The 22,728-nt window shown below is 49.4% G+C and overlaps 1 protein-coding gene across 1 annotated transcript in view; it reads left to right on the top strand.

The window, feature by feature from the left end:
* HYDIN (HYDIN axonemal central pair apparatus protein) overlaps positions 1–22,728 on the top strand; it is a 367,185-nt gene that overhangs the window by 285,838 nt on the left and 58,619 nt on the right. Inside the window, exons 43-53 of the mRNA XM_047789543.1 lie at positions 2,107–2,290; positions 4,706–4,847; positions 6,717–6,879; positions 8,783–9,415; positions 12,145–12,366; positions 14,200–14,408; positions 14,630–14,812; positions 15,613–15,732; positions 19,207–19,366; positions 19,471–19,643; positions 20,278–20,476. Coding sequence (XP_047645499.1) covers positions 2,107–2,290; positions 4,706–4,847; positions 6,717–6,879; positions 8,783–9,415; positions 12,145–12,366; positions 14,200–14,408; positions 14,630–14,812; positions 15,613–15,732; positions 19,207–19,366; positions 19,471–19,643; positions 20,278–20,476 — 2,388 coding nt within the window. The remainder of the gene's footprint in view (positions 1–2,106; positions 2,291–4,705; positions 4,848–6,716; positions 6,880–8,782; positions 9,416–12,144; positions 12,367–14,199; positions 14,409–14,629; positions 14,813–15,612; positions 15,733–19,206; positions 19,367–19,470; positions 19,644–20,277; positions 20,477–22,728) is intronic.

The raw sequence follows: 22,728 nt of genomic DNA, 5'->3' as shown, positions 1-22,728 counted from the left end.
GTAGCTATCTTTGGGTTTTTTGTGGAGTTTTTTTATTATTTTTTACATTACTCGATGAATTTATTACATTTATAGTTGTACAATGATCATCACAGCCCAATTTTATATCAATGTTTTGTGTTCTAATCAAAGTACTGTTGAAAGTGTTTGCCAATTTCTGCTGTACAGCTGAGTGAGGCAGTCATACCTATACGTACGTTCTTTTTCTCACATCATCCCCCATCATGTTCTATCCCAAGAGATTGGACACACTTCACCGTGCTGTACAGCACGACCTCATTGCCCACCCATTCTAAATGTAATAATTTGCATCTCCTAACCCCAGACTCCCAGTCCCTTCCACTTCCCCTTGACAACTGTGGTCGTCTTTGGAAAGGAGAATTAGAGTTTTTTAATCATCGTCCTGCATTTCTAAAATACTCTGCAGTGACATCTTGTTTTTAAAATCAGAGGCACAATAACTGCTTCTGTTGTTTTAATTTTTCATAAGTCCTATAAGAGAATAGGAGTTCCCGTCGTGGCGCAGTGGTTAATGAATCCGACTAGGAACCATGAGGTTGCGGGTTCGGTCCCTGCCCTTGCTCAGTGGGTTGACGGTCCGGCGTTGCCATGAGCTGTGGTGTAGGTCGCAGATGCGGCTCGGATCCCGAGTTGCTGTGGCTCTGGCGTAGGCCGGTGGCTACAGCTCCGATTGGACCCCTAGCCTGGGAACCTCCATATGCCGTGGGAGCGGCCCAAGAAATAGCAAAAAAAAAAAAAAAAAAAAAAAAAGAAAGAAAAATTAGAAAATGGAGTTCCCATCATGGCACAGCAGAAACAAATCCGACTAGGAACCATGAGGTTGTGGATTCAATCCCTGGCCTCGCTCAGCGGGTTAAGGATCTGGCGTTGCTGTGACCTGTGGTGTAGGTCGAAGATGTGGCTTGGATCTGGCATTGCTGTGGCTGTGGTGTAGGCTGGCAGCTGTAGCTCCAATTAGACCCCTAGCCTGGGAACCTCCATATGCCGTGGGAGCGGCCCAAAGAAATAGCAAAAAGACAAAAAGAAAAGAGAATACAAGTCCAGCAGGATTGGGGCAGGTTAACTGCTTACAGTTTACAGAAAGCTAAACTGCTCACCATGTTCTAGGTCCTGTGTTTGCTTTGGTTTTCCAGACTGGGCTGTAGTATTCATTGCAGTATTCAGTTGTTATATTTGTTCAAATATAACAAAATTAGACTCCCAGGAAGAGGAGAAATGTCATCACTGGAAATGATTCACATTAAGGTTTGCTACTGCATTAAAGGTACCATCACTCTCCACTGATTTGAGCAAGGAGGTCTAGTAAGTGTACAGGCATTTCATGCACCCAGAACAAAGGCTGAGGATCATTGGTAAAGCCCCAGGTAAACCAGGAGAGCTGTGCGACTTAAAGTATGGGTCTCTCTTGAGATATGGGGCTTGCACTGCTTCTTTCATTGACAAAGTCTCCCTAGAAGGATATAAAATGGCAGCTAAACTAAATAGTATATTTAGTGATTGTAGTAGCTGAGCTTCAGACACAAGAGATGCTCATCTCATCAGAAGCTGGCAGGGATCAGTTCCCAGCCAGTGGGGGCCAGTGTGTGCACTACACTTTAAGTAGCCCTGCAGCACAGCCAAGGCTATTCTACAGTAGTTACTGTTGTCAAAATCATGACACTCCAAGACAAGGATGCCACTAAGAAAGACACAAATGGCCCGCCTGCTGTTGCTGCCCTTGCTGCATGGGGACACTTTTCCTTTGCTTCTTTCTTCCCTGTACTTCATGGAGCTTCCCAGACCCTCATTGCAACATTTAGTTTGTTTTCTTTATTTCTGTAGAGACAGAATTACCCCCTTTAAACTCTACAAATATATATAGTAAAGATATTTCACGATTGCTAGAATATTTTTTTATTTTTCTCTCTCATTTAATTACAGCACCTTGAATCTAGCAGGTGGAAAGGCAGTTGAATATTTTCATACGAACCCAGTAGGTGTGTCAAGCAAATTGCAGCACCAGTAAAAGCACCGGCAAGCAACTTTCTCTGCAGAGAACAGATGATCTTGTGGCCATAGTAACTGTCTTTGCTCTCCTGGTTTCAGCTGAGCGACTGCTACCGAGGAGTGGTGTTTGACAGCCTGGAGACGCTCTTTGCCCGGAACACAGCTACCGCTCTCCTCTGCCTGCTGAAGGCCATCGGCAACCGGGAGCACATCTATGTCATCAACATGGCCCAGGATTACACGGCCATGAAGGCCCAGGAGAAAGCCAAAAAGGATCGAGAAGGCAAGGCCATACCCTGCTGGGCTGTCCTTCCCAAGCCCTAAAGGTCTTTCCTTTAAGCAGAGCGCTAGGCTTTTCGCAGCGCTTCCCGCCATGATCCTCTGTTGGGCTTAAATGAAACTGGGACCTCTGCCATCTCCTTGGCGTCCCACTTCTGCCCTGAAGGGTGACTGGGAGTTCTTATTCCTACCTGGCATGTGAGGATGCGAGACACGGGGGCCTGCAGAGACATGGTGAAAGGAAGGAGGACCGCAGGCACCTTCCTCTTTCCCAGGACCACCCTGCATCCCCTCATCGCTGCTACAATCACAGTCTGCCTGAGGGGACAGCATCATAGGTCCCATCCCGACTCAGGTGGCCACTTGGTTTACTGATTTTGGGGGGGCCAGCTGTGACTTTCCTCTAAGACTCGGGGTACGGAGATATTTCCAAAGCAATGTCTATCGTTTAGCCTACTGTGTACCAGACGCCGCAGCACGCATTTTGTACACTGTTAATGTCTTTAAATCCGCTTTGGGTCATTTCATCTTCACCATCACCCTGTGAAGATTATTGCCTTCATTTTACAGAGGAGGAAAATGAGGCTCAGAGCCATCAAAATTCTTGTCGATCACAAAGTGAATTAGTAAGGTCTGTGTAACGCTGAACCCTTTGCTTTTTCTGTCGTTACACCAGTGGCCTGGAACGTTTTTTCACTGATTGAAAAATACACACACACATACAAAGTAATGTGAGCTTAAGTGGCCAAGTCAGTCAGAAGCAGACCTAGCAAACCTTGGGCCCAGGGGAGGCGGTGACACTGTCCCTGGGAGGCAGAGTCCTGCTCTGACCTCAGCTCTGGCCACATCACTGCCCTTCCTCACTCAGCCTTACCTCTCTCTTCTAGAACAATCTACACCAGTCATAACGCTCTTCCATTTTAAGGAAATATTTACAAACACTGAGCTCTCTTAGTCCCAAACAGAACTCAAAGACTACACTCCCTTATATTTTTGTCCAGAGACAAATAAGAAGAATGGCCAGGCATCGCCCAGCAACGTTACAACCTTCAGCTTCCTAGTTTTTCAGAAAGCTCATTTCCCTGTAACAGTCACCTTGAAAGAAAGTCTCTCTTTTCATTTTCTCAATTATCTGTAGATTGAAGTTTTTCAGAGTTGCAATATAGGATTACTTTTCCCTGCCTCATTTGCATTTGAAAAAGTCCTGAGGCACCACACTGTAGCAATATTATTATATTAAAATCTCATTTGTTGGACCTTTATGAATGTGCCAAATAGTGGTCCAGGTGCCTTTCCCGAGGGCTTCTTTGATCCTCACACCAGCCCTGTGAAGGAGGAGTTATTGTGATCTGTTAGGATTCCTTGGTAAATGTCAGAGAAGGAACTTAAGACTCAGAGCTCGGAGCCCAAAGTTCAAACCTACAAGACTGTCCGCTGAGAACATGGTCCCAGGGAAGCGTGACGAAGCCAAGCGCCGTTGTGCTGAGTGTGACCCACACCTCAGGGCCTGGAATCTGTAGGGTGTGGAAGCTGGTTCCCCGTGTGCGCTTTGATGGCACATGTTAATCATGGGTAATGGAGTTCTCGTTGTGGCTCAGCAAAAACAAACCCGACTGGTATCCATGAGGATGTGGGTTCAATCCCTGGCCATGCTCAGTGGGTTAAGGATCCAGCATTGCCACAAGCTGTGGTGTAGGCTGCAGATGCAGCTCGGATCCCACGTTGCTGTGGCTGTGGTGTGGGCTGGCAGCTGTAGCTCCGATTCAACACCTAGCCTAGGAACTGCTAAATGCCACAGGTGCAGCCCTAAAAAGAAAAAAAAAAAAAATCATGGATAAAGTCACTGGCTGGTGTATTACTTTCCTGTTGCTCCTGCCACGAGTTACTCACACTTGGCGGCTTAGCAGATGTGTTATCCTGCAGTGGCGGAGGTCGGAGGTGCTAAACGTGAGGAGTCAGCACAAGGAAGAGCACAATCCTCTGCCCCTTCCTACTTTCCTTGGCGCGTGGCCCCTGCCTGGCAGACCTCTGACCTCAGCGTCATTGTTTGACCCTCAGCCCCGCCTCCCTCCTTTGGAGCTCTCTGATCATACTTGTCCCATTCAGATAATCCGGCAGAATCTCCCCAACTCAGGGTCCTTAATTTAATCACACCTGCAAAGTGCTTTCTACCACGTAAGGTTCTGGGCATTAGACGTGGATACTGGGGGAACCAGCCTACCTGCCTCTGTGGGAACTGTGCGAATGCAGGAAACCCCACCTGCCTTTGAGGATGAGGCGTGTCATCTGTGGCACCAGCCACCTCTCACTGTCACAGACCCTCCACAGCCCGTTCAGGCTGAGAGCTAAGCCACCGGGGGACCCCAGGGCCCAAGCCAGTGAGTGAGTTGTCTCACCTTCCTGTTCATTCTGCCCACAGAGCACAAACGCAGAGAAGCGCTTCAGAGAGAGAAGGACCGTCTCCAAAATATGGACGAGGAAGAATACGATGCTTTGACGGAGGAGGAGAAAATCACGTTCAATCGAGAGGTTCAGCAGGCCCTCCGGGAGAGGAAGAGGAGGTCAGAATCAGGGGCTGGCCAGAGCGGAGACACTTCCCCCAAGAGCAACTCCCATTAGGCCCAAGACCCATCCCAGAGACCAGGTCACCTTCTGAGGAGGGGAGGGGACAGCCCTGGCCATGGGAGACCCCAGAGGCTGATTTGCACACACACACACACCTGACACTTCCAGGGTGCTGCTTGCTGCAGCCTTTCTGGGTCTCCATTCTCCTTCCTCCTTTTGGGGGGACATCTGGGACTCAGGAAAAGGTTATGTAATGTAATGGCAGAGGCGTGCTCCTGGCCCCTGTGCTGTCCCAGGGCTCCTGCTGGCTCCCCATGACAGCTGTGGCTCTTCTACCTCTGTGCTCAGGTGTCCACAGCTGGTGACCCAGGGGCTACTCTCTTGACATAGGCCCAGTGGTTGTTCTCCAAAACTCAGTCATTTCTCCCCCTTCCCTGGCCACCAGCGTGGCTTTTGGCGGTGCTGCCCAGCCCCTGAGGTCTGACGGCCTCTCCCAGTTGATCCTCAGCCTGGGCAGTTCACCAGAGACCGTGGGCAGGCTCCCCAGCTACTTTCTGTGCCCTCGTGGGAATGACTGGGCCACTCTCTCAGGCTGTCTCAGATACAGATGGGCAGCAGGACACGTGTCCTTTCCGCCCTCAGATCTTCAAACATGCCAAGGGGGGCAGGGAGCCTACTGCCTACCCTACCCTAGGATTCTGAGCATTGAAGGGGGCAGAGCCAAGATACTTGCCTACAATTTAATCCCCTCCTCTCCTCTCCTTCCACCTCCAGACTCCTCCCACTGACCCCTAAAGAGCTTTTCTGTCCTCTGCAGTACGCAGTGTACCCCCATCTCTTCTCCTGCATGGTCCACCGTAAACATGCCCAGTTCTCCAGAGCTATGAGAATCTCAGCTTTCGGATTCCAGGAAGAATTGATCTTTCTCATCCAGGTCATTACTTTCAGACACTCATCTCACAGTGGACTTAGAAAATGCAAATCTAATCCTCAAAGCTCATAATGACTTGTTTGTGTAACACACAAACACACACACACACACACACGTACACACACCCCCAAAGTAATGATGAGTCGGCTTCAGTGGGCAGAGAGCCACAGCAACCAGGAACAACTAGGGATTCATGGAGATGAAAATAGATGGGTTTTGTACCTTCAGAAATGATGCCCCTGAAGTTCCCATTGTAGCTCAGCGGGTTAAGAACCCAAGTAGTATCCCTGAGGATGCAGGTTTGATCCCTGGCCTTGCTCAATGGGTTAAGGATCTGGCATTGCCACAAGCTGCCTGTAGGCAGCAGACATGGCTCGGATCCCACGTGGCTGTGGTTGTGGCGTAGGCCAGCAGCTGTAGCTCTGATTCGACCCCTAGCCCGGGAACCTCCATATGCCATGAGTACAACGCAGAAAAATATATACATATATTTCTTCTCATCTGAACCTAAGATATGACAGTGTAGAAAGCCAGGCCTCATCTGTACCAGTATCAGAACAATCTTTGGAAGCTGCTTTTAAAAGGTGCTAACATCAAGCTTATTTCCAGCCCTTGCCTCACCTCCTACGACAGGAAATTGGAACCGAAATATAGACTAGCTGAGAATTCCTCTTTGTTGAGCTTCCATTAGTCAGTTTTGCCGAATGACCATTCAAAGATGGATGTGAGCCATGCTTTCCTCCTTTCTTCCCTTCTTTCCTTCTCTTCTCACCTTTCCTTCTTCCCTCCTTCCTGTTTACCTGGCTTCCTTTTGTTCTGTCCTTTTTATACCCAAGAAAGCTCTCCCCCAAATCCCCCTACCCAGCTATCTCAGGCAGGGCATGGGCTCGGGCAGAAGGGCTCCTGAATGTTTTCTCTGCCTGGTTTGATGCAGGGAGCTGGAGAGACTGGCAAGGGAGATGCAAGAAAAGAAGCTACAGCAGGAGCTCGAGCGGCAGAAGGAAGAAGATGAGCTTAAACGGAGGGTCAAAAAGCCAAAGCAGGGACCAGTGAAGGAGGAGCTGCCCTTGAAGAAATCTCACATACCAAGCCGCCAGGTAGCAGCCCTCATCCGCTCCTTAGCAGAGGCAGAGGCCGTGGCTGTAACCCGCCAGTCAGCCCAGCACATCTCCCCTCCAGAACACTGGCCTGAGAATGTTTCGATTTCCTGGTGGAGCAGAAGGTGGGAGAGACCGCAGATTGCTGAGCGCTGATGGCATGTCGCGTGCTGTGCTGTCCCTCGCCTAGTCCTGTCTTTTTGGTGTCCTGCCCTCCCATGGGGCTTTAGAGACATGAACCCCATCTGAGGCTGAAGCCAGATGGGTTGTGTCGGACCATAAACCTGGTTCTTTCTCCTGTCCCCTGCATGGTGACACCCCTTGGGTGCTGCTAGATAGGCTAGTAGTAAAGATTTGCCTCCAGTGAGCCCCAGTCAGCATGTGCCACCAACAGCTGATCCTCGACAGCGGTCAGTGGAGACATTCCATCATGAGCTGAGCCTTCTGAGCTCAGCTGTCATGTCCCTACCCACCGGGCAGGGCAGAATGGCCAGAGCAATGCCCAGGGTGGCGCCGGTGGCCAAGGGGTGGGACTAACTGATGCACACAGCAGCCGTTGCAGCACCGTGAGTTTTGAGTGTGAAACTAAAGCCAGACTCCAAGACAAGGGCAGAGGCATCGGTGTCCACAGGTCCCCATCAGGTACAGCTCAGGAAGGAGCGGGGTCCGTGCACACAGAACTTGGGCGCCAAAACAAGCATGAGAAACAAGCAGGCCTGGAGTCCAGGATCCTGTAACCTTCCAAGTGTAAGCCCTCCCCTCAGCAGGCCCCTTCTTGCATGAAAAATCCACGTCTGCTGAATAGGATGTCTACACAGAACCCCTGGCACCTGGGCAGTGACCTACATGGTACTGTGGGTGCCAGGCCCTCCCCCCCACACACACACAAATAAGGTGAGACCCGCCCCTCGAAGGGGACAACTTTGCCCACACTGTCGCATCAGCTCTCTGCAGGCTGTAGAGACGGACAAGTGGAGGAGGAGCTGTTCAGTTTGGGGAGGAGACGAGCCAACTGGGTCACTCGTGCCTCCCAGCCTGAGCTTAGGCGGGAGGAGAGCTGCCACTGGGAGAGAGGCCACTGAGCTGTACTGCACACAGTGATCATTAGACTGAACCGGACCTGATGTCATCAAAGAATGCCCCCAAAACCCGTGAAGCCTCCCAGAGAATTTCATCCAGGAGGGGAGAAAATCAGAGTCCATAAAGCACGTTTAAAAGGGAGTAAGGAAAATCAGGTTGGTTTTTCTATGCCAGGTTCATTACACACATACAGATTTGTTTAAAAGGCTGGAGTGCAGCCAGATTCTAAACCCCCGTCTGTTCCCAACAATGCTGATTCTACGCAAAACCCGGGTGTAATTTTAATAACTTGGCACTAGGAGATCCTTTATTCTGTGGCAGATGCTATGATAAGCTTTTTACAGGTATTCACACACTTCATCCTCAGTAGTGCTCTGGGGTAGTTCTTAAGGTCAGGACCAGCGTCACGCAGATTGCACAGAGATGTGGATTGCTCGCCCAGGGTCACACAGCTAGCAAGCGCCACAGCTGGGATTGGACCACTACTCGCTGTGGCCTCTCCCGGTGGAAGGATCGCTTGGGGATCTTTTCCTGTTGATCTTTCAGAACAGCAGCTCAAAGTCGCTCTGCACCTTTTACCAAATGGGTCATGCAAGGCCCCAGCCAGCTCCCTGAGGAGGAAGGAACACAGCAAATATTTTGAAAAAGGCCGCCACATGATTCTAGGCACAGCCTTTGTATGTAGAGGAGGCCTGGAATCCTATGAAGCCTTCTTACAAACAAAACAAAACAAACCAAAAAAATGCCCTCTTGCTCTTCCTTGTGAGGTTTGCTTTCCCTTAAAGAACTCTTTTAAGGATATTTTATGTGTTTTGCCTTCTAGATTCTTACTTTTTCCAAACTAGAGGTCAAGATGGACGCAACAGAAAGAAAAGTATCTGTTAGGGAGCAGGTGGCAGCCGAGAAGGAAGAACCGAACAAGAAGAAGAAGAACCAGCTGGCAGATGGCAACACACTCGGGCTTCCCCTTGACAAGGAACAAGAGGACAGCGAAGGGGACCTCCTGAAGGACACTGACAAGAACATGGCCCAGAAGTTCAAGACCTATGAGTTGACTCTGAAAGATATCCAGAGCATCCTCGCGTCCTGGGACCGGAAGCAAGGCGTTCTGCTGCACCACGTCGGGGCCGAGGACGCCAGCCACGAGGACACCCCCGACCAGCGCCAAGCTCAGTCGGGTGGGCGCCGAGGCCGCAAGGACCGGGAGCGGGAGCGCGCGGAGAAGGAGCGCGCGGAACGGGAGCGCCTGGAGCGGGAGCGGGCGGAGCGGGAGCGGCTGGAGAAGCTCCGCGCGCTGGAGGAGCGCAGCGACGCGGGCGATGGCGAGGACGAGGACCACGAAGGGAAGAAGGATCTGGGCGTGCCCTTCGTAAACATCCAGACGCCCGACCTGGACCTCGAAGGCTTGAACTGGAAGCAGGCCCTGGAAAATGACAGGCTTCCCCGAGTGGATCAGGTACAGGCTCTGCTCCAGGATGGAGAGGTGACGAGTCAGGCAGCCTCGCAGTGCTAATCGTCGGAGAAGTGTTTCTTTCAACACAAAATCAATATCCGCTTAAAGCCATGAATCTCTGATGCCCCCTTGGATATAAGACAATAATGGCTAAAAGGGCCTTTTCCTGCCTTGTGAAAATCCATAAAAACGTTCCACAGCCCTAAATTCTTTCATCTAACCTTGTAAAAAGCCCAGCTGTGAAGTTGATTTTTAATACTGACAACCCTGTATTAGTGGTTGGCAAGGCAGGTATATTTTGGGGTGAAGCAAGAGGCTCAACTACTCTAAAATTTCTTTTCTGCAAGCTTGCCACAGGGGCTGAAATTATACTATCAGACAGCTTGTTTTTGCAAACAAAAGTATTGCATGACCACAACCCCCTTTGGCAGTGGTTTGGAGGAAGTGGTTGTTACAGCCTTTTTTTTTTTTTTTTGTCTTTTTGCTATTTCTTTGGGCCGCTCCCGCGGCATATGGAGGTTCCCAGGCTAGGGGTCGAATCGGAGCTATAGCCATTCCAGAGCCACAGCAACACAGGATCCGAGCCGTGTCTGCGACCTACACCACAGCTCACGGCAACGCCGGACCGTCAACCCACTGAGCAAGGGCAGGGACGGAACCCACAACCTCATGGTTCCTAGTCGGATTCGTTAACCACTGCGCCACGACGGGAACTCCTGTTATAGCCTTTGATCCAGGGACAGACTTTTTCTCAAAAACGCCAGAAAGCAAATATTTCAGGCTGCAGGTCAGACGCTATCTCAACCCCTAACAAAATGTAAATTGGTGGGCGGGACTCTGTGCTAAGACGACTTGATTTACAAAAGCAGGTAGGCCAGGCTTGACCTGGGGGCCCCAGTTTGCCCAGCTCTGGTATAGTTTTTAACAGAACCTGGATGCAACCTGAAACAGTGGAGAACAGAGCCTGAGACGGCTGAAAAGCAGGTAAGGATTGAGGGGGGAAGAAAGGTGACCCCACAAGAAGGCAGATTTTGATGTGACATAGCCCCACCATGAGGCTCTTGCCAGAATGGTCCAGGGTGGGCCAAAGCGGCCGAGGATAGCCGAGGACCCAAAGCACCAACCCCTCTGGTTTCACACTTCTGCCTCAGGTCAGCCTCGGGGAAGGAATTATTTTCATTTTCTTTTTGAGAAGTGAGTTCGTTGAGAGAAAACATCTCATCTTGTTTTACTAGTACAAGAGCCAGGATGGTCTTGCCTTGTGTTATACGTGCCACGTTCTGAGTCCTGGTGAGACTGTGGCCCAAAGAGCTCCTTGTCTCTAATAATTCAGTGAATGGTACAAATTATTCATCTCTTTCCTCACAGACATTCCAAACCCTGGGAGTTAACTCTAGCTACAGCTTCGGAAATGTCTTCAGCTGCCTGACCCACAGCATTAGAATCATAGGATCACATAGTTACTCGCTAGGCCCGATAGCCCATGGCCCATAGAAGATGCACTCAGATTGTTGTGATAACAGCACTTAGGCAAGGGATAGCATCCTTATTCTGAGGGTTTTACCTGCTGAGAAGGCTGTTACTGCTGTATTTTCAAGCCCTGTGCTCTGGAGAAGGCTCATTCACTAAGTATCAGAGCAGAATGGGGAGATTCGACAGGGATAAACTATCTCTCTCAAGTTGTTGGTTTTTTTTTTTCATTTCTCACTTCATTCCCATTTTTTACACTATTCTCAGAACCTTTGCTTTTCTTTGCTGTATTTGACCTGCTCCAACCCTTTCTTTCACCTTTGGAAAGAAAGAACACTTAAAGATAAAAGAAAAATTAATAGGGGATCTGAAAAGATGAGACAACTCTATACTAAGACATCAGAACCTCAAGAGCTGGGCTCTTGGTTTTATTTCCGGTTTTTTGTTTGTTTGTTTGTTTTGCTTTGCTTTGTATGGCCACACCCATGGCATATAGACGTTCCCAGGCCAGGAGTTCCCCTCGTGGCTCAGTGGTTAACAAATCCGACTAAGAACCATGAGGTTGCAGGTTTGATCCCTGGCCTTGCTCAGTGGATTAAGGATCCAGCATTGCCATGAACTGTGGTATAGGTCACAGATGTGTCTTGGATCCCAAGTTGCTATGGCTGTGGTGGAGGCTGGCAGCTAGAGCGCCGATTCAACCCCTTGCCTGGGAACCTCCATATACCAAGGGAGTGGCCCAAGAAATGGCAAAAAGACAAAAAAAAAAAAATTCCCAGGCCAGGCATCAAATCTGCATCACGGCAATGATCTAAGCCACAGCAGTGACAATGACAGATCCTTAACCCTCTGGGCCACTAGGGAACTCCAAGAGTGGGTCTCTTTAAACAGAGGTTTTTTGTTTTGTTTCGTTTTGTTTTTGAGTGCCTACTCTGTGCTAGACCATGTGTTATATCGCCCTGGTTCCCGTCCGAATGGACTTTACAGTCCAGTTGCAGAGACAGACAAGTGGACAGTCACAGTAAAGTGACAAGTGTTAGGATAAGAGAGGGAGCATGGCGGCCCCAGCAAGAGCCCCAGCCGGCGCTCTTGGAAAGACCTGCAGAGCTGTGTCAGAGGCCTGACACTTGTCCACTCAGGGCTTCTCCCAAGAAAGTTATGAGAAAGGCGGCTGGGGTCTGACTGTCCTGTGCTCACTCAGAGGGGCACTTAGGGGTAACCTGCCCTCCGCACATGAAATTAATCCCAGGCTTTTCCTTTAGATCCTAGACATCCTGGGTCTGGGTTCCTCTGGACCCCCCGTCCCGCCACCCGCCTTATTCTCCATCATCTCGTATCCTGCGAAGCGGCAGCCTTTGGCCACAACTGAAATCCTGAAGCATTTCGTGTTTGTAACTCCACCGTCTGAAGAGCTCTCTCTGGTGGAGGAGAAAAGAGAAGTGGAAGCAGAAGCAGAATCTTCAGCCACCATAGGCTCCTTGAAGGTAAAGGGAGCCGTTGTCCTCTGGACCTTGGCAGGACCTCAGACAGGCCCAGCATGGGGCCAAAAGGCACGTGCGGTGTTGGGTGTCATGCTCACTGCGGTGTTTCTCTCTGACTGTCGAGGGTCCCTCCTGAGCCTCCCCAGGCCCCACCTTCCCTGAGTGTGGCCCTTCCTCTTCCCCTGAGAGGAGACAGAACACGACCGGTTCCTGCCTTCCAACTCGTGAGATGTTTTAGGGAACTTGTCCGATTACTCTGAAGCTCATCTCCTAGAAAAAATATGCAAAGCTAGGTCTTTTAAAAAGATATCAGAATGTATTGTGAAGCTAAGGTGATTCACACAGTGCCTGAGAATACAAGAGTCAGAAGAATCAACAGACCCAAGTAAACAGAACACACACCACTAGAGAAAGGACAGATTATCAAAGAAATTATGAGGGGAAGATTGGCTATTTAGGATAAAGTTGCAAAAGCAAAAGTTATCTTCTTGCCTGGCACAATACGGTAACATTAATTCCACCTGGATTAAAAACAGAAATGATCCAAATGAAATCATGTAAAAGTAGAAAATATATATTATGGATACAACGAATAGAAGAAATCACAGAGGGAAAATAGACTTGGCCAAGAATATGCAGAAGGTATAGGTATTCAAAATTATGGAGGGGCCTTCTGTTCCCAGAGGTGTATAGTGGCCCCAAATTTGAATCTCTCCACACAGCCTCCTTCCTATAAAGCATGCGTATCAGCAAAGAGCAAATAAAGCCACCTGTAGGCCCTGCCTATAGCTCAATTAGGTAATAGAGAGCCCCAAACTTCAGTTTAATAAGTAAGTAGGAAATCAGTATCTGAGGTCATAGCATCAGCGGGTAGGCCTTCCCTGAGTGGAATCCAAATAAGAAGGATAAAGAGAATACTGCCAGCGGTAACTCTTACACCAACCTCTTTTCCGAAAATTGAGCATTAACAGGAAAGAGTTCAGCATTCTTTAACTTAGAGTTTTAGGAGGAACTAGTTCACCTCCAACTGAGGAAGGAAAGCTCCTCTTTCTAGAAGCATGGCCACTAAAATTAGAGAAAGAACAGTAGAATTAGAAATGCACCATCCTGGTAGCCCCCGTGACATAAGTGACTAAGGAGCATCTGTGGGTGGAGACCCACAGTACCAGTGGGTTGGGGAGCAAGACACACACGCCGAGCCAGAGCATCATCCCGCAGGCGGCTGGCCGGCTGCCGAGGGGAAAGCCCACTTTGCCACGGCCAGACCTGGTGCGCCCCAGCACGGTGCTCACGCACACATTGCATCTGTGAATGTGGGTCAGCCTGGCCTTGTTTGTCTCCTGTTGTGATGAAGTATGAGGTACACACCACCCTGCCCGAATCTGATCAAGCTTTTAAACTTCATTTTCAATTCTCAGGGAAATAAAGGAATAAGGTAAATGACACTCTGAGACTCGTCCAAAAACTGCAGACTGTGGAATGTTCTGTAAAAGCACAGATCTGGTCTCTGCACAAAGTCAGCATGAATGGGAGGGAGGGGTCTAGATTAAAAGATGATAGAGAGGCACAGTCACAACATGCAATATAGGAACCCACTCCCTGCCCGCTTCGAGCTTTGGCTGGAGGGTTGGTCGCCTTCTCGGGGAGCGGGGTACCCAGGAAAGAACTCCAGTTCCCTCCACTCCACCTCTTCTCTTCTCGCCGGGTGTAGTAGGCAGGGCCCTGCTGCTCCAGGCAACTGCTGGCACCCGGAACCTGCAGTGCGGCCACCCCCGACTGCAGGTGTCTCATGGGCATCTCTGAATGTTTAAGACTGTGTGCTCATTTTTAATCAAGGCCCAAGAGGAGCAGACCACCTCCACAAAGGGGAGCAAACAGAAAATGAAAGAAAAAACGGATCAAGTCCGTGAGACTCAAAAGGAGAAACGTCGCATGGCCTTCAACAGGAAGGGCCTTACTGGGGGAACTTCTGGAACCATTACTCCCCTGTCGGACGTGGAGCAGAACAACTTCTCTGGGCAGCATTCCCAAGAGAAATTCACCAGGTGGGCCTCAGAGCAACCCAGGGAGAGGAAGGCCGAAGCCTCCACGTGGAGGGTGTGGCTGCCACAGCACCAGATGGGAACAGGGCTGTCCTGGCTGTGGGACCCTGTGGCCCACCATGCATAACCCCAGCAGGACAGGTCTCCTCCCAAGCACCAATCCTATCTTCTCTTGGCCCAAAAGGAAGTGTTCTTGCTTTAATAGCCCGTGTGGTCATTGGCAGGCTGAATCATTTCCGGTGGATCGTGCCAGCCAACGGCGAGGTGACCTTGCGTGTGCATTTCTCCTCCAATGATCTCGGGATCTTTGACCAGACGTTTAACTTTGAGGTCCTTGGAACTCGTCGCCAGTACCAGCTTTATTGCCGAGGTGTCTGCACTTACCCATACATTTGCCAAGACCCCAAGTAAGTGTGTTTTATCTTAAAAGAGAAGGTCTACAGGTGCATTTTAGTTCCCCCCGTGGTACGCTGAACAAGATGCCTCTTGATACAAATGTGAAGCTGGAACAGCATCTCAGGCCCTCTTGTCCTGGGCTCCAAAGTCTTGGACCCTGACTAAGCCACAGGGATGACACGGTACCACGAGACAGATGAAGAGGATGCTCTTAGGTGTGAAGGGGGGGTGTCTTTCTCTGGCTAGTTTGCTTATTTCACTATTAAGCGAATGTAAACAGATTTTATATTTACTGTAGGACTTATTATCCTATAGTACCCACATATGTGTGAATCTCCACAGGCAGGAGATTCTTTTCTGATCCACGGAACACGGAGCCCCTCATGCACCACATAAAGGCACCTGGCTAAGCAAGCTAGTGAGGCCTTTTAGAGTTTTTCCACCAAGAGGAATTTTTTTTTGCACTTCTGCCCAAGGAGCCACATTGGTTAATATCCACTGTAGGGTTTCTCTGGAATTTTCTAGCTCAGCACACTAGAACAGAAATCCAGCTCACCCCCATCATCAGCCCATGTTATGATGAAAGACACCCCTGGGAATCTTTTTTCTTAAGTTCAAACTGGACTCTCTTCACTCAGGGTGGGGGGGAGGGAGGGTGCAAGAATAAAGACTCAGGAAATGTCCTCACATTCAGAGTCATCTGTGTCCAGACCGCCTGGGCCGTCTGCTGAACAGGGAGGCTTGGGTTCATGGGAACAGCAAGTGGAGGCGTTCAGACGGCCGTCCCCTCTCCTCCCTCCTCTGTGTGCAGAGTGGTGTTCCCTCAGCGGAAGAGGAACATGAAAGTAAATGAGGTCATCTTTAAGAAGTATGTCATGAGCATGGAGAAATTTTACTTCGGACCGCTGCTTTGTGGAAAATCCAGAGATAAGTAAGTGCTCCATTATTTCAAAACACATGTCAGGGGAGTGCCTGTCGTGGCACAGCGGAAACAAACCCGACTAGTATCCCTGAGGATGCGGGTTCGATCCCTGGCCTCTCTCAGGGGGTTAAGGATCCGGCATCACCATGAGCTGTGGTCTAGGTCACAGACAGGGCTTGGATCTGGCGTGGCTATGACTGTAGCATAGGCCAGCGGCTACAGCTCTGATTAGACCCCTAGCCTGGGAACTTCCATATGCCGTGGCTATGGCCCTAAAAAGGAAAAAAAGAAAAAAGCAGACCCCAGACCTTTGGGTTGGACGCATGAGTAGTACAAGCAGAGTTCCTGTGTAGATGTAGCTTTTACTAACATTACCTCACTTATCCCTGAAACATAAAGCAGGAGAACGAGGTTCTTGTGCCCCAAGTTTCTGCTAAGCACTCAGATGAATGAGGGTTCCATTTTCCTATTTGGGGAAACCCAGAAGAAGACCAGGAAGGGGTAGGATCAAGAGTTCACTTCTGGGGAGTTCCCGTCATGGCTCAGTGGTTAACAAATCCGACTAGGAACCATGAGGTTGCAGGTTTGATCTGGCCTTGATCAGTGGGTTAAGGATCCAGTGTTGCCGTGAGCTGTGGTGGAGGTTGCAGACACAGCTCGGATCCTGTGTTGCTGTGGCTCTGGCGTAGGCCAGCAGCTGCAGCTCCGATTCAACCCCTAGCCTGGGAACCTCCATGTGTGGTGGGAGCAGCCCAAGAAATGGCAAAAAGACAAAAAAAAAAAAAAAAGAGTTCACTTTTGGGAGTTCCCATTGTGGCTCAGCAGTACCAAACCTGACTGGATCCATGAGGATGGGGGTTCAATCCCTGGCCTTGCTCAGTGGGTTAAGAATCTGGCATTGCCGTGAGCTGCAGTGTAGGTCACAGATGCAGGTCGGATCCCACATTGCTGTGGCTCTGGCGTAGGCCAGCGGCTAGAGCTCCGATTAGACCTCTAGCCTGGGAACTTCCATATCTTGTGGATGCGGCCCTAAAAAACAAAACAAAACAAAAGAGTTCATTTTTGGATATGTCAAGTTTGAGATGCTTCAGAGATATAGCCAGTAGCCCCTATAAAATGAAGGAATAGCCTATATGGTTTTGCTTCTCAGAGGATAAGATAACCTAAGATGAGAGTACAGTAAGGAGAGAAGAACCATGGATGGAGCCTCATATAACTCCACCGCTCACAGGAGGAGAAGTCAGCAAAGGAGATGAGAAAGAGAACCAGAGCTATTGGTGGAAACCCAGGAAGGATGGCATCATGGAGCTGTGAGAAGAGGGCATGGTCAGCAATGTTCATGGCGGCAGAGAGGGCAGAAAGATGGCACATCAGCAGCGTCCACAGGGTTCAATAACAGGCCCCTTAGCAAGAGGTCTTTGGGGGGATTTCGGATGATGACGCCCAAGTAAAATGAGTTGGGGAGTCAGGGGGAAGTGAGAGAATGGAGACAGAGTATGGAAATTGCTCTTTGGAAAAGCTTGGCTGTGAAGGGAGATGGAGAGTTGAGGATGGGAGGGAGACCTGGAGGGCAGGGAAGGCTGTTTGTACACTCTTGGTCTTACCATGTTTGGATGTCAGGGGGAAGTAGGGAAGAAGAAGTTAGAGTTTCCAGAGAAAGCAAAGTCATCGGCGGTATAGCTCCAAGAGGCAACACCATGAGATGCAGAGATGCTGGCCTCTGCCAGGAAGAGGGACCATCATCTCCTGCTAGGTCAGAGGCAGGTGAGGTGGCTTGAGGTGCAGGTTGGTTTACAGATTTGGCTGGAATGGAAGGAAGTTCCCCTACAACTGTCTGTTTTCTCCATGACGAATGATGTGAGACCATTGCTAACAGTGAGGCAGGTGGAAGGAAGTTTAAAATATTGAGAAAAATTGAGAAGATATGAAACAGGTTTGGCACAAAGTGGGAGAGGGAAACCATTGAAGAAATAGATGGAGATTATCAGACAGAATTAGAGGCCCGTGTAAGGTTGGTGATCATAAATACTGAGTGATATGAATTTTTCCAGTTACAGATAAGTTGTTTATTGTATAGGTGGGGAGATGAGACCATAACTCAAACCAGGGTCTCAACCCAGTTTTCTTTCATTTTAGCATTTTTTGTGATAAGTGGAGGGTGGCACTACTTGGTGGAACTAATGAGTCAACTTTCTTGTATGTTCCTTTCATAACCTCTAGTTTATTTCCTAAGATGCTGGAGTAAAAAATGAAAGTGGACAGGGTTTAGTGTTGATGGAGAAGAGCTTCAGGGCCCAGTAGATGGGCTTAGGAGAAAGAGGTAGGGGTTAGGTCGATGGACATGATGCCCAGAGCAGCCGGGAGGTGAGATTCCAGGCAATGATGACTGTTCAGAGAGACGTGTGTTCAGGGCAGCGCTGGGATTAACCAGGATGTGGGGCCAGACAGCCATGATCCCAGAGGGCGATTACAGTGGTCCAGAAATAAGTATCATTCATCTTTTCTTTTAAGTCTTGCTGAGCCTCCGTGGCCTCATCTGCAAAATGGGAAAATAACAGCACCTCCTGCATGGCTTTGTGAAGGCTGAACTGGATTGTATACCTAGAACTTTCATAGTACTCGGTGGTGCTGATTACCAGTGAGACGTGGAGGCCGCCCCTCTGGCAGTTACACAGAGTCCTGACTCTCGGACTCTGGGTTAGGCTCTGCCATGCCCTCTCCTTCCCTCTTCCGTCATGGCCTGTCCAGAGAGTTTTTTAGGCTGTTTCTGGGTGCCACTTGGTATCGTGCCCTGCCTTGCTGACCTGTGCTATGACTGCCAACGATGTGTGTGTTCATGGACACGCTTCGTGCCTCTGTGGTTCCTTTTTTGTTTGGTACCATTTACTGGGCAGCATCCCGTGCAGTCTGTGCTGAGCTGTGGATCTCTGCCTAAGGGACTAGCCAACAGAAACAGCCTTGTAACAGCGAACAATGCCATGTGCATCCGTATCAGAGCAGTCGCATCCTGTGCAGGTGTGTGAGGAGGTGGTAGATGAGGTCACCTCTAAGGCAGATGTGAACGAACAAGCTACTCAAATGGTCGTCCCTCCTGGAAGTGTAGCCCTGGGAAGGACAGAGAACCAGATCTCCCAGTTAGAAATCTTTGCAATAGTAATGACTACCGTTTAGTGACCATTTGATATCTGCAGCTGTCCTGAGAGCATTAGGTGCACTATTGCATTTCATATTTATAGAAATCCTAGAAGTATTATCATCTCATCTTAGAGACGAGGAGACTCAGGCTTGGGGTTGACGTGAGGGGTGGTCAGGTCACAGCTCCAAGTCTTCTCAACCCACAAAGCCTGCGTTCCTGGCCACCACGCCGCTGCCGCTGTGCAGCCACATCATCCTTTGCAGTTGCCTTGCACCTCACAGTCTCCTTTCCCACCTGAACTCTCCGTCAGTCCCACATCCAGGCCCCTAACTTTTGTTCATTTCCAGGTACAAGTCCTCCTTGTTCCCAGGCAACATGGAGACCCTCACAATCCTGAACAGCTCCCCGATGGTCGTGGAGGTGTTCTTCTGTTTTCAGAATGATGTCAAAGCAAACACCTACTTCCTGGAGCCCATCAGCATGATTCTGAAACCCAATGAGAAGCAGGTACAGTCGCATGGGAACAAGTCCACCACAGCAAGGCTTTCTTGGGAAATGTAAGGCCTTGGCATCCTCTGAAGAAATGTATTTTGTTTTGACTCTTTCATCAGGTGCTGTATGTCTGGGCCTACCCCACTGCAGTTGGCGTCTTTGAAGACAGCATTGTCTGCTGCATCAAGGAGAACCCAGAGCCAGCTGTCTTCAAATTAAGCTGCCAGGGGGTCCGCCCCGAAGTGGAGCTGGACCCAAAACAATTGCACTTTGACCGGCTCTTGCTACACAGGTCAGAGTTCTGGATGATATGAACGGGGATGAAATTTAAAGAACACTTAGTTCTAAGGTGACCAGCGCATCCTGATTTGCTTGGAACCTGCTTGGGTTGAGTATGGCGAGTCCTGCATCCTGAGAAACTCCTGGTCCTGTGCAAATCAGGATTTTTAGTAACCCTCTCTGAGTTCACAGCAGATTGTCACCTTGCGTTCAGTGAATGGGCTTCAGTAGGGTCAAGGGCCACCTTTCCAGCCCCTGCCCCACAAGATCAACTGCTGAAGTGTGTGCAAATTTGTGTTTTTCTCAGAAGGACTAGCCTTTTCTGGATTTTCACTCCTTTATTATAAAAGGTTAAGAATCTTGGCTCTAGAAATTAGAGAACAAACAGAGAATGGTAGACCTAACCTTAGGTATTCATTCACCGGAACTGTATTATTCTAAATACAGAATATTTATTTTGGCGGCAGCCGGGAGAGACTAGTGATACGTGTAACCTACATTCTTTGTTCATCACAGGTAGGTGCCATTCCCTGGTAAAACCGCTTAGCGAACTAGCAATAATTGAGATAACCAGAAGTGCTTTTTCTGACCCGCCGTAATAAATCAAGATCATGTGAAACTGCGGAAATTTCTTTTGGTCTCCACAGAAAAGAATCCAAGGTGGTTGTTCTCCGCAACATCACACTACTGCCCCTGGCCTGGCGGATCACCAGCCTGGAGCACCTGGGCGAAGACTTCACCGTGTCCACGGTGCAGGGGACCATAGCCCCCAAGGCTGAGTACAGCCTCCAAGTGCATTTCCAACCCTCCAAACCCATCAACATCAAGAAGGCGATTCGGTTGGAAGTAAGGCTCTGTGCATCTTCAGTCTTGATCATCAAAATGTGCACCCCTTGAGTTCCCTGGTGCACACACTGTCAACACACACACACACAAAGCCAGGTCCCCGTGCAACCTGCCACATCCAGCCCCCCTGCACTGTCATTCACCTGGACTTCTGCAGGGCCTTCCTAGCTGGCTTCCCTCTTCCCACTCCCCACAAGTGTCCAGAGGGGCCTTTACAATGTCAGTCAAATCAGGTCACTCCTTCCTAAAGCACGAGGCCGTCTTCCTGTTGCAGTAATGAGAGTGAAGCCCAAGGTCCTCGCCTGCTCCTGAGCATCCACATCAGGGTTTTCCTGCCAGGAAGGAGGTCCCTGTGTGCTCTGTCAAGAGTGGCTCCCACCATAGGGTCTGTGCAACAGCACTGCTTCAACTGGCTCTTCCCAATCACCTCACTGAAGAAATCTCATTATGCGCAGCCACTCACTGTTTTCTGTCCTTCAGAGCGCATAGGAGTGAACTTATGTGAACTCCACTGGGGCAAGACTTTGCCTGACTTGCTCATCACCCATATTAGTTTCCTGGAGCTGCTGTAACGAATGACCACAAAGTGAGTGGCTCAAAGCAAGACCTTTACTCTCCTGCAGTTCTGGAGACCAAAGTTCAAAATCAAGGTATTTGCAAGGCCCTCCTCCCTCTGAAGGTGCTGGAGAATAATCCTTCCTTGCCTTTTCCATCTGGGGGCCCGCGTGTTCCTTGGCCTGTGCTGCATCACCCTAATCTCTGCCTCAGTCTTCACACGGCTTCCCCCTGTGTCTTCTCTTCTTCTCTCTCTTACAAGGACACTTAATGGATTTAGGGCTCACCCAAACAACCCAAGATGATCTCACCTTGAGATCTTTAACTTAATCGCATCTGCAAAGACTCTTTTTCCAAATAAAATTACATTCAAAGCTTCCAAAAGTTAAGACTTAGATTACCTTTAGGAAGTTGCCATTCAGCCCCCGACCCCGTCACATCCCCAGTGTCTAGCACAGGATGGAAAAGGCACTCAGTAGGATCTTTTGAATGAATGAGTGAATGAATGTCACTGACCTGTTATGCTTGAACTGATTCTGCAACAAGCAAGAAGTCATCCAAGCTTGTCTTTGAATATCCTCAGGGATAGAAAACCTACCAAGTGGCCTGATCTGCCTTTGGACATCTCTGACGATTAATTCTTCCTTGGGGTGCACTCAAATCTCTCTGTGTAATTTTCACACATGAATCCTGTTTCTACTTTTTGGAGGCAGTCAGTGGGTCTAATTAATCTGTCTTATCATCTACCCAGGCTACATAGCTGAAAACATAGCTTAATAAATTCATTAAGTCCACAAATGTGTCGGAAGGCCAGAGGTGAGAGGCAACGTTTCTAACGCCAGGCTCTACACAAACACAGATGAATCCAGTGAATCCAGGCCACACAGCCAATGTGGGGTCCCGGCTGTGCCAGCTTTATCCTTTAGTTAGTAGACCATGGGGAGTCCAGGGGTTCCCAAGGTGGGGGGAGAAGGTGCAGGAGGCAGGCAACAAGGGGACACTTGGAGAAGTCATTGTGACAGCTGGTTATCAACTGGTATGGAAACATCTCTGTAACTTAACTGACATCATATCCTGTATGTTCCAGCCAAAGCAGACACAGTGGATCTCCCCTCAGGCCTCCAAAATGGTCTAAGGTTGACCTCCCGAGGTCTTCCTCTTGCAACATCTACACAAGGAAATGCCTTGCTTTCTGGCCCCTTTGAAAAGCACTCTGGTGCGCTCTATTTAATTATTGTACCTCTTAATTTTTTCTTATTTCCCTCAATTACAACCCATACTCCCCCCTCCTCCCCGGCCCTCTAGCAGGGACAAAGGAAGTGCAGTGCTCTGGGTACTCAGTATCTGCCAGTAGAAAAGTACTATATAAATTGTGGAGCTGATAATCCAAGTTCTTTGTCTCATTTTTCCCTCCCGCTGCCAGCCCTTCTTGTTATCCCTGTCAGAGGCTGAGCATCAAAAGAAAGAAGGTAAACTCAAGTGGGTCCATTTGCTCTGTGAAACACTGCAAAATGCTGGATGAAAGAAAAGACGGAAACTCCAAAATAAGGCTTGAGTTTGATAACAGCTACAGATGTCCCCCACGGCACCTCCGGCACAAGCAGTGGGGAGCTGGTGACTTAGTTTTTCAACTTGAGGCTGCAACAGGGAAGCAGGTGGTTTCCAGGCAGGTGCAAGCATGCCACACCCACTGCCCG

The sequence above is a fragment of the Phacochoerus africanus genome, chromosome 8, assembly GCF_016906955.1.
Source record: "Phacochoerus africanus isolate WHEZ1 chromosome 8, ROS_Pafr_v1, whole genome shotgun sequence".
NCBI classification, from domain to species: Eukaryota; Metazoa; Chordata; class Mammalia; order Artiodactyla; family Suidae; genus Phacochoerus; species Phacochoerus africanus.
The sequence above is the reverse complement of the archived record's forward strand: the minus strand, read 5'-3'. Positions and strand labels throughout refer to the sequence as shown.